Raw genomic sequence first — 10,262 nt, 5'->3', positions numbered from 1 at the left:
TATAAGAAATGAGGAAGCTCTTCTGGGCGTGTTGACCGATTTTTTTTTATATTTTTGGTTTTTTGGTGAAATCTTTTGAATTTGCTCATCTTATTTTAGTGCGCCTTACACAACTATGAATTATGAAATGTAATTTTGGCAAATTGTTTACATGCAAACATCAAAATTGATTTTTGCAACATTATTTTAATCCTTATTCTTGCATTCTAAAATAAATTTATTTTAGTTATATATTTCTGATAAGAATAAATAATAAAAGTATTAAATAATAATTAAATAACAACACGTTATTGTAGGTCAGTTTCTAATCTATAAGAGCAAAGCTTAAAGTTGTTAATCTTGTGACTTTTTGACAACATGCGATTAGTCCAAATATCAACTTATCAAAATGAAATTGATAAGCTGCATCCATTTATAATTCGCTGCCTGCCGCAGAGCTTCATCAGTTGTCATTAAAATATTGCAAGATGAAGACTTTGTTACTGCTTTTCAGCGCAGTTTTAATTTGTACATTGGCAAATTCTGCCACTGGGGGTAAGTTATAGATAGAAAAGATTAAAGTAAAAGATTTATATTAATAATGACTTTTACCTCAGAAAAAGTGTATCGCATATTGCAAGACAAGATAACTTGGATGCATAATCTGCATATTTGCCGAAGACTTGGCGGAGAATTGGTCGTTATTGAATCCCACGATGAATTAATTAGGCTTTCCAATTACCTAAAACAACAAGGATATGGTGCAAACGATTGGTTCTGGACATCGGGCAATGATATTGTCGCTCCTGGTCGCTTTCTATCTGTGACTACTGGCAATGATTTACCCTATAAACTTTGGTCACATGGCCAACCCGATAATGCCGGGGGAAATGAGCATTGTGTGCACTTGTGGCTCAAGGATGGAGTATTCAAAATGAACGATTGGGGTTGTCAGCAAAATGCCAAAGGCATCTGCCAAATGAGGGTATAGAAAAAAGCTCACAAATTTTGATAAATCTTCGATCTTGTCAATTGAACTATTCTCAGAATTCTACGTAAACACATAGATGCTTTCTTTAAATATTGTTTACGTCAATTTCAGTAAATAAGAAATCAATGAATCTGTTGGATTCTTGTGAAATTATACTATAGCTTGGTCTTCTTATCAATAAAAAGCAAAGCTTAAAGATTGATTTTGTTGCTTGGCAGGCATTTGCTTATCAATTCTCTTTTAAATATAGATAACATAACATGTTATATGTACTGTTTGTTTAAACTTTTCACTATATATTTTGCCGATGCACATCTCAGTCGACAGTCGTAATTGAAATATTGAAGGAAGATGAAGATTTTATTTGTGCTCTTAATTTTTGCATTAGCAAGTTCTGGCGCTGAAAGTAAGCCACAGATTAAGAGGTTTCAATGAGAGAAATATAATATATTATTGTTTTGCTTTAAAATAGTAAAGTCATATCGGATTATGAGTGAACGTGCAACTTGGATTGAAAGTGTTCACTATTGCCGAAGAATGGGCGGAGAATTGGTCGTCATTGAATCCCAAGATGAATTAAATAGGCTTTCCAATTACCTACAAAACCAAGGCTATGGTGAAAGCGATCTGTTCTGGACATCGGGCAATGATTATATTTCACGTGGTAAATTTTATTCTATAACTACGGGAAATCTCTTGCCGTTTACGGAATGGTGTCGTGGCCAACCTGATAATTACGGTGGTAATGAGCGTTGTGTGCACTTATATTTTCAAGATGGATCGTATAAAATGAACGATTTGGTTTGTGAGGACAAAGCTAAAGCCATATGCGAACGCTATGTTAAAACTTATATCTAGATTCAAAGTGCAGATGCGTAACAAATTTTTGTGTAATCTGGTTAATAAAGATCTTTGGCCGCAACGCATATTAATCAAAGCAACAAAATGATCGTTTTCTCAATGTTTTACGCTCCAACAAAAGACTCCAATTGGGGTTGCGTTCTCTTCTCTCTCGCTCTCGCTCTTGTTGTTGCTGTTATTCTTTGCGGCAATGAAGAGATAGAGAGAGAGAGGGAGGAAACTGGCGCAGTCGGCAGACAAGGCGCCATACAATTTAGTTCCACCTCAAGGCGAAGGCGAAGGCAAGGCAAGGCCATACACTAGATAATTTCTCTATCTAACGTGTGTATCTGTGTGTGTGTGTGTGTAAGATGATGACTAACGGTCCCGTTTACATTTTGTTCCCATGAAAAAAAATATTTAATTTGATTGCGGTTTTTATGTCTTCATTAGCAAAACGCTACAAAAGCAATAAATTAAAGATTTTCGACTTCGACTTCTACACACACGCACATGCGTATGTACATGCGTATGTATGCATATAAAAAATACGTTTGGCTTATTCACTCCATGCCTAAAGATTAACGCTTGATTAATGAACACGATTATTCATAATTTGTTGCCGACTGTTGTTATCATTAAATAATTGAAACATTTTGCCCGCGTTCCTCTCTCAGAATGAGAATGTAAATGTAAATGCGAATGTGAATGTATCCAATGCTAATTCCCATTCAATTTGGATTTAACGATCATTAAAAAAAAAAGAGTGAGCAGAAGCGCGAGACTGATCGCGACATTGGACATGCACAAACATGCGCTTCCTTTGCTGCCATTATTGATGTTACTTGTGCTGCTTCTTCCTCAGCTCCAGCTCCAGCAGCAGAGCAGAGAAGCACCTGCATACTTGTCTGTGTATATATGTATGTTAGTGTGTGCATACATATGTGTTGCACGCAGCTCGTCAATCAATTGAAGAAGTCCAGACGCAACCGGTTTGTGTTCAATTTTTTATAGGGTATCTAAAAGAGTATACATACTTTGATTGTAAAATCATATCGCTTTACTGCCAGCTAGATTGTAAATTAAAATGTTGCCGGCTAGATTATAAATATCAAGTGTTTGAATTGACAGCATTTGTGATACATAGTATTAGTGTTGCTAACCTACCTGCAAAAACGATCGAGTTTAGCAGCCATTTTAGTTTAGTGCTGCCAACTGATTGTAAATTGTAAAATGCACAGACAGATTGGCAACAATTGTTAGTATTGCCAACTATATTGCAGTTTTAGACATTCAAAGTGTTGCCAACGACAATGTAGATTGGCAACAACTTTTACTATTGCCAACTAGATTGCAGATTTGGGCTGCCAAAGTTTTGCTGATAGTGTTGCCAACGACAATGTAGATTGGTCATATATTTTACTATTGCCAACTAAATTACAGTTTTAGGCTGTCGTTTATATGCATAGGCAGCCACTGATATAGAAATGGAAATTTATATAAATTGGCAACAATTATACCTATCATGAAGGGTATTTGACAGTGTATCAGTTGCCTTTTGCTACACTTGTTCTTTAATAATATTATCTAAGCATGTGTTGATTTTTCCTGCTCAACGAGGCGGCGCTTTTCCAACGCTGTCAACGACGACGGCGCGCACAACTCGTCGAATGATTTGCAGATTCTGTTTGACAGTCGATCCGGTTTTTCATTAATGAACATGGAGACACATGGCTGGCGACTTCAAACCTCAGAGGAAGAACACACGCACTTTTTTTTGTCGAAGGGGGAGCGAGGAGGCAACAAGATGTCGCCAATGGTCTATGGCTATTTGATTTATGGGCCTAGTTAAGGGGTTGCTTTGCAGCAGCAGACAGTAACAAATACTACGACTGCTATTCTTCGAAAAATTCGAAAATCGAAATTCGAATGCGCTTAGTCAGTCAGTCAGTCAGTCAAAGAGTGAAGAGTATCAGCTGCATCAGCGAAGACTCCCCTAATGAAGATAATTTATTATGCGATGCCGTTTAATTAAAATCAGATAAGCAAAGATCGTTCGCTTGCTCTCAACTCCTCCAAACTGCACACACACACTCACACACACACTCTCACACACATGGGCAGCCATGGCCATCAGCATGTCGAAACGTTTCGGCAAGAGAGGCTTTGTCATCCCCTCCTTCTACTTCTCCTCCATCACATTCCCAGACGAGAGGAAATGCTGATGCTTGGAAGTTGCTGCTGCTTTTGTTGTTGTTGTTGTTATTGTTAATTTCCCAGGCGCAGGCCAACAAGATTTCGCGTTAAGTTCAACAACTTGAAGGCAACAAAGTTGTTGCCGGTCAACGTTGCGCTGTCGTCGTAGTCATCGACATCAACGTCGGTGGCAACTTCGGCTGCCCCTTTTTTTTTTGTTTTTGTTTCGGTTTCGATTGCCATACATGATTGCTATTGGTTCTTTATCAGGATCTTGTTTAGGCCATCGCGCGATGCTTTGTTGTTCGACTGTTAATGCGGCTTGCTGTTTGGTCCAGTCTCTCGCCCTTCATTATCGTCTGCCGCTGTATGCAAATGATTTTTAATTGTGTGGCTTGTTAACCCTGCGGAAATCTCTATTTAAACGCTTGTCGAAATGTCAATAACGACTAAATGACGACTCAAGTCTCTTTTGGACCACACACAAGCACACACACAGGATGACAGCAGCAGCAGCAGAAGCATGACTCACACACAAAAGTGTTTGGCCAGCTCATAAATATTAATTATAGCTGGTGCTAAAAAGTTAGCGCCCATTTTTGGCACTTTTTCGCTACATTTAAATAGACACCCAGTTGCTAAAGGTAATTTCACTACACTTAGTAGGCGGAGCATAACATTAAGCTTAGAAACTTAAGAGCGCCATAAGCTAACGCTCTTAACGAGCTTCTCTTTAACCGCAATCCACAAGCCGAGTGCTAGAAAGAAAGAGCATCATCGGGCGAGCGTGAGAGCGATTTTGTTCGTGCAATTGCTTTTTTGAAGAGCGTGGAGTAATTAAACTCGCTGGGCAATGCAACTGCAGAATCAATCACAGGTGCAGCCATGCATGTACAGTTTGACAGTCACTGGAAATGCGTACAAGTTTCCTTGCTTGGCCACGATGTCGACGACGTCATAAATCAAGTCGAGCAAGAGTGTGAAATTTTTACCGGCCAAGCTTGCAGCTTTTAATGTGTGTCGTGCGCATTTTTAACCATTTATGACTTAATTTCAATTAAACGTATTTGGCCAAATTATTTGTTGACACTTGCAGGGCAATTAAAATGGCAACACGTGCAGGATGCTAGCGGCTTTTTAATTAAAAGCACCACATTTGATGGGAAATGGAGCAAAATACATGCAGCACTCAAAAATGGTTAATGAACGCTTAACAATATCAATTAAATATTCAGAGTTTATGGTGACACTGTTTTGTGATTGAGTGTTGCTCCAAATGGTTAATGAAAAATATTAATATCCTGAAATTGGGGTAACACTGTGACCAAGTGTTGCCTCAAATAGTTAATAAATAACAATAGTTAGAGTGGTTACACTGTTTACTGTGTGTTGTCAAATTATTTTTTGCATTGTTGAACACTAGAGCAATAACTTGTTCTAATTGAATGGTTCATAATTAAATATAGGCAAATTGGACAATGTGGCGCACCTTGGAATCGACAAGTGCCACAAACGAATGCAAGGTGCAGTTGCCTTGCCGATCGCAGCGACTTTCAAAGTGAACAACGCCCCAAAACCCTGCAAACGGTGGCATTGTGGCATCGATTTTAGAAAGTCGCTTAAGAAATTAAATCGCAGCGCATAAATGAAAGAAAAAAAAAGAACGGTTTTAAAGCGCAAAGCCTTTTTTACAGGAGCGGAAAAGCGCAAAGCAAAAGCGAAGCCGACATCGCAAAAGTCTCTCCTCTCTATATATACAAGGTATATAACTCATTGCAGACATTTGGCCTTTTATTAATTGTTTGACGGCGCCCGTGCCCATGAAGCTGCTGCTTGCTGCTTGCTTTTGCTCTCTCAGAGAACTCCACTGCAGCCAAGCGCCCCCGCCACCCCCTTAAGCTCCCCTTGGTCGGGGCGTGATGAGAAATTTAATATTGGCAAACGGATAAAACCGCCAGATAATTATACATTTTGAGTGGCCCAAGCTGCAGTTGCAGTTGCTGCAGTTGTTGTTGTTGTTGTTGTTGGTGGTGGTGTTGTTGGCCCTGGCTATTTGGCTTACTGGCCAGCAGTAAGTCTGCAGTCTACAGTTGGCAGTTCATGCGGCTCATGATAGTATAAGATTTCATTTCATTAAAGTGCATCACGACGGACGACAGACAGACAGACAGGCTGCTGCTGCTGCTTTGCTGCCTGGCTGGAATCAATGAGTGCTCCGCTACATAGTTCAGTCGGCAGTCATTGCCCTCACTGCCCCCCTCACCCGTCTATAAGCAACAAAACCTTCCATGCTTACTTTTCTTCTTATTGGCAGATTACGGCGGCGGGGTGGCCGCTGCTGCTTCGAGCCAACTTATAATCAAATCCGATAAAAAATTTCATTATTGCTCCACAGCAGCAGCGGCAGCAACAGCGCCCATAACTGTTTTGCAGGTAATCTTTCGTTGTAGTTGTTGCTGCTGCTGCTGTTCATTTTATTTTTTTTTTCTACCGTTGTTGTTGTTGTTATGATTGTTGCTGGCTGCACTTAATTTTCGTATGCGCACTGAACTCATGATCGCGATTTCTTCGTTTCATTCCGCTTCGGTTCCCGTTCCTTTTTGCCAGCCCTCGTGTGCGGACGCCATTTTGAGCTTTGGTTCTCAGCCATAGCAACGAACTGGGGTCAGCCAGCAACAACAACAACAACGCAACAACGTCCAAGGAATAGAAAGAAGCTTTGATTTGAAATAGATGGCGCTGCTGTTGCTGTTGATGTTGTTGTTATAGCCGTTGCTCTAGCTACATAAATTGGGACGTGATTATGAAATAATTGCAGATCTCTTTGTAGTTTGTACTTTTGTTGGACTTGCACAACGTAGTAGAGCCAATCAGTTGTTGATTTAAAAACGGTGCAAGATGAGAACAACTCGACGTCTCGTTGTTGCACAACACCTTGGGGAGAGATCACGGCACCACGCACAGCCGCAGCCGTGACAGGCGTCAGTGAGACAGACAGTTGGCTGCTGACAGCCATATTCCCAATCCCAATCGCAGCAGGCGCCTTTGGGGAGCAACAACAAAAAGCATTGCAGCGGAAACTTATTGACTTAACTTACTGCATTTACGCACAAAACTAAAGCTCGGCCAGCTGCAGCTTTCGCTTGCTGATAAGGACGGCATTTGCATACTTGCTGAAGCTGTTTGATTTGTCACTCCTTATAACACACACTTGCTAAAGCTGTTTGGTGTGTCACTCATTGTAACGGTCAGTTTACATTCCTTGACATTGGCGGAAATTCCAATTCACAGAATGGTTTAGAATATCAAATACACAACTGATTAATAAACAGCTCCCACTACGAGATTTGTGTGCGTCATACGGCAAATAAGTCATACACACACACACACACACACGCGCGCTCGTATGCAAATGAAATATAATTTCAACACTCGGATTTCTGTTGATTCTTTTCCTTTTTTTTCGCAGTATGTCCATAATTTACATGAGGTTAACACGCAAAGCGGGCGAGACGTTACTCGGCTCTCCTTTTGGCCTTGATTATCCAGCCAGCAAATCGAATGCACGCACACAACAACAAATAACAACAACAACTACAACAGCAGCAACAGGAGCGCAAAAAGAAAAAAAAACGGAAATCAACTTGGGGGTAAAAAGGTAAAAGAAAGCAAGCAAGAAATTCTATTGCAGAGTGTTGAATGTTGAAATATTACCAAATCATGGCTTTGAAGTAAATAAATTTCCACGCTCGCCGCCGCTCGCCGTGACCGCTGAACTTCAGATGCAGCCACAGGAGCAACACCAACAACAACAACAGCAACAGCAACGGCAGCTAAAATGTTTGGGCCGTGTATAAATAAGTAACCTGAGCTCTGCAACACGTTGCCCAAAAACGGCACACGGCTCAGCTTCGGATCGCAGCATCGCAGATCGGGATGGGATCGTTCCTCAACTTGTTGTTGCAAGTTGCCTGCCGAAGCAGCAGAAGCTGCAGATTGTTGCAAGCAGCGTTGCTGCAGCTCGCGTGTGCGCTTGGCGGCTTTTTGATTTATTTGCGATTTATACACTTGGCTTGGCTGTCAGCAGCGCTGCGCAGCGCAGAGCAGTTGCTTGCTTGGCAGCCACTTGACCGATTTCACAGCTGGTAAACCTTACGAGGTGCAGCAACATCAAAGTACTATCGAGGCACTATCGATTATTTAACATTCTTTGTAAATCAGCGAGGTAACAACGAAGCATTATCCATATTTTAATATTTCTTTTCAATGCAACAAATAACTATTGAATCCTATGATGCTTGCTTTGTAATGAAATGAAGCACTGTCAATTCTTCTTCCTTTCTTACTATCGATGACTGCAAACAACGCTGTTTTCGAACAGTTTATTCTCGATACATGTGGAAGAATATAATAATAGTGGGTATGTCTCTATGCGTAATGTATTTTTTGTTGTTGTTGTGTAGACTCGGAAAGGCAATCTAATTGTGGTTGACGCTGTGCGCCAGTTAACTGTAGTGATTATGGGCAGGGAGAAGATAACTGGAAAGCATACGAAGTTTTGTGTGTCAACATTTCTCACGCTCGAGTGTTATCAACTGGATAATGCAGATAAACCGATAACACAGCTCTGTTGGTGGTTGTTGAGCGGTTGGCGATTGGCGGTTAGGCGCTGGTTGCCTCAGCTGGCGCCTTGTTTGCCAAGAACCACATGAGACCCATGAGACAACTGGGTGGACTGTTGTTGACGGCGCCCTGTTGCACCATACGCTTGACCTCGGGCAATGACAGTTCCACCACCTCGATCATTTCATCCTCGACGCCACCGCCACTGTTGGCTTTATCGGCATCAGTCACCTCACAGTAGTACATCGCTTGCTTGGCACCCGATGAGCCAACGCCAGATCTGCAACGAGGAAACACATTTAAGTGGTGCTTTTCGGGGCAACTTTCTGCTGCTCCGCTTACCTGTAGACCATGACTTGCTCGATGCGGTCAACGCTGACATCGTAGCCGCATTCTTCCAGCACTTCCTCGCGAGCAATTTCACTCCAGCTTTTCGATTTGTCCACAATACCAGCGCAGAGCTCCAAGGTCACGCCAATGGCGGGTGGGAATGCCTTTAGGTCGGCCTTGTCAAAGGTGCCCAGCTCGGTGGTGATGACACCGTGATAAACAGCCGGACGAAACTGTTTCACCAGCACGAGCTTCTGGCGTGTTGTGTTATAGAGGATGATGGCAACGCTGTCGTGCACCTTGAGCAAATCCCAGTTCTTTTCAACGCCATTTTGCACGTAGTACATACGATGCGGCTGGACGTAGGGTGAATCAGCGGGCAGTGGACCCAGCCAAACCTTTGTAATGTTTTCCATCGCGAAACAACACAGCACACACCACTTTGACTACAGCTGACAGCTGATTGCGGCAAAACACACGACTGACCAAAACAGATGACACCCGAAAGCACAAATGAGCTTAAAGCTTTCGCTTTTGACATTTAATGCACGCTACTCTAATGGTCACACTGCAATTCGAAAATTCAAATTTACGCCTTGTTGCTGAGAAACCAGAGCGTAGCCAACAATGTGCTGGGACCGCCTGAAACCGTTGCGCCTGTCTTCACATATTCCTTGGCCTCTTCTATCGATAAATCAACGACCTCGATAACTTCGTCATGCACTCCCCCACCGGCATTAACTTTTTGCTCATCGCACACCTCGCAGTAGAACAAAGTTTGTGCAGCACTCGAGGCACCAACACCAGAACGATATTGGTAAATAAGCTGCAAACTTTCAGTGGGCACATCGTAGCCACATTCTTCCAAAATTTCATCACGTGCCGATTCCTGAGGACTCTTGTTTAACTCCGCGACCCCAGCACACGGCTCCAATGTCACAGCGATTTCGGGTGGATATTTAACTAAATCAATACAGCCCTTGGGCATTTCGAATGAGTTACCTGTTATTAATCCGTGGTACACTGCTGGCCTAAACTGCCGCACATAGATGAGTTTTTGGCGCGACACATTAAACAAAACAACCATTACTCCATTGAATATCTTGACGATATCACGATCTTTCTTCATCCCATTTTCAATGTAGTGCATCTGGAGTGGAGCAACCCATTTTGCATCCTTGGGCAACGGCGTAAACCAAACTTTTGTAATGTCACTTAAGGGCGCGCTTTGGCAAACATTTGTCGATAAATGTCGAGATGCCCGCGCAATCAAATATTTAAACATTTTCGATTAATTCGATGA

The 10,262-nt window shown here is 41.9% G+C and overlaps 3 protein-coding genes across 3 annotated transcripts; 1 reads left to right on the top strand and 2 right to left on the bottom strand.

Moving 5' to 3' along the window:
• Positions 1 to 1,298: 1,298 nt before the first annotated feature.
• On the top strand, positions 1,299 to 1,904 carry LOC117575381 (C-type lectin 37Db-like). The gene is made up of 2 exons (XM_034259556.2): positions 1,299 to 1,376; positions 1,443 to 1,904. Exons 1-2 carry the CDS (start codon positions 1,322 to 1,324, stop codon positions 1,826 to 1,828), a joined length of 441 nt encoding a protein of 146 aa, XP_034115447.1. The 5' UTR covers positions 1,299 to 1,321; the 3' UTR covers positions 1,829 to 1,904.
• A 6,468-nt stretch (positions 1,905 to 8,372) lies between these two features.
• On the bottom strand, positions 8,373 to 9,378 carry LOC117574266 (uridine diphosphate glucose pyrophosphatase NUDT14-like). Its single transcript, XM_034258003.2, has 2 exons — positions 8,972 to 9,378; positions 8,373 to 8,909 (listed from the first exon to the last, which is right to left on the bottom strand). Exons 1-2 carry the CDS (start codon positions 9,373 to 9,375, stop codon positions 8,669 to 8,671), a joined length of 645 nt encoding a protein of 214 aa, XP_034113894.1. The 5' UTR covers positions 9,376 to 9,378; the 3' UTR covers positions 8,373 to 8,668.
• Positions 9,379 to 9,519: 141 nt separating this feature from the next.
• Positions 9,520 to 10,244, bottom strand: LOC117574265 (uridine diphosphate glucose pyrophosphatase NUDT14-like). Its single transcript, XM_034258002.2, has one exon. The coding sequence runs from the start codon at positions 10,242 to 10,244 to the stop codon at positions 9,549 to 9,551; it is 696 nt and encodes a 231-aa protein (XP_034113893.1). The 3' UTR covers positions 9,520 to 9,548.
• Between the last annotated feature and the right edge of the window lie 18 nt (positions 10,245 to 10,262).

The sequence above is a fragment of the Drosophila albomicans genome, chromosome 2R (genome assembly GCF_009650485.2).
Source record: "Drosophila albomicans strain 15112-1751.03 chromosome 2R, ASM965048v2, whole genome shotgun sequence".
NCBI classification, from domain to species: Eukaryota; Metazoa; Arthropoda; class Insecta; order Diptera; family Drosophilidae; genus Drosophila; species Drosophila albomicans.
The sequence above is the reverse complement of the archived record's forward strand: the minus strand, read 5'-3'. Positions and strand labels throughout refer to the sequence as shown.

Excerpts from the sequence above, each read along its gene's own strand:
- LOC117575381 (XM_034259556.2), top strand. The coding sequence starts at position 1,322 with ATGAAGATTTTATTTGTGCTCTTAATTTTTGCATTAGCAAGTTCTGGC. Across the intron at positions 1,377-1,442 it reads AGCAAGTTCTGGCGCTGAAA|TAAAGTCATATCGGATTATG; the intron begins GTAAGCCACAGA and ends GCTTTAAAATAG.
- LOC117574266 (XM_034258003.2), bottom strand. The coding sequence starts at position 9,375 with ATGGAAAACATTACAAAGGTTTGGCTGGGTCCACTGCCCGCTGATTCA. Across the intron at positions 8,910-8,971 it reads GAGCAAGTCATGGTCTACAG|ATCTGGCGTTGGCTCATCGG; the intron begins GTAAGCGGAGCA and ends TCCTCGTTGCAG.
- LOC117574265 (XM_034258002.2), bottom strand. The coding sequence starts at position 10,244 with ATGTTTAAATATTTGATTGCGCGGGCATCTCGACATTTATCGACAAAT.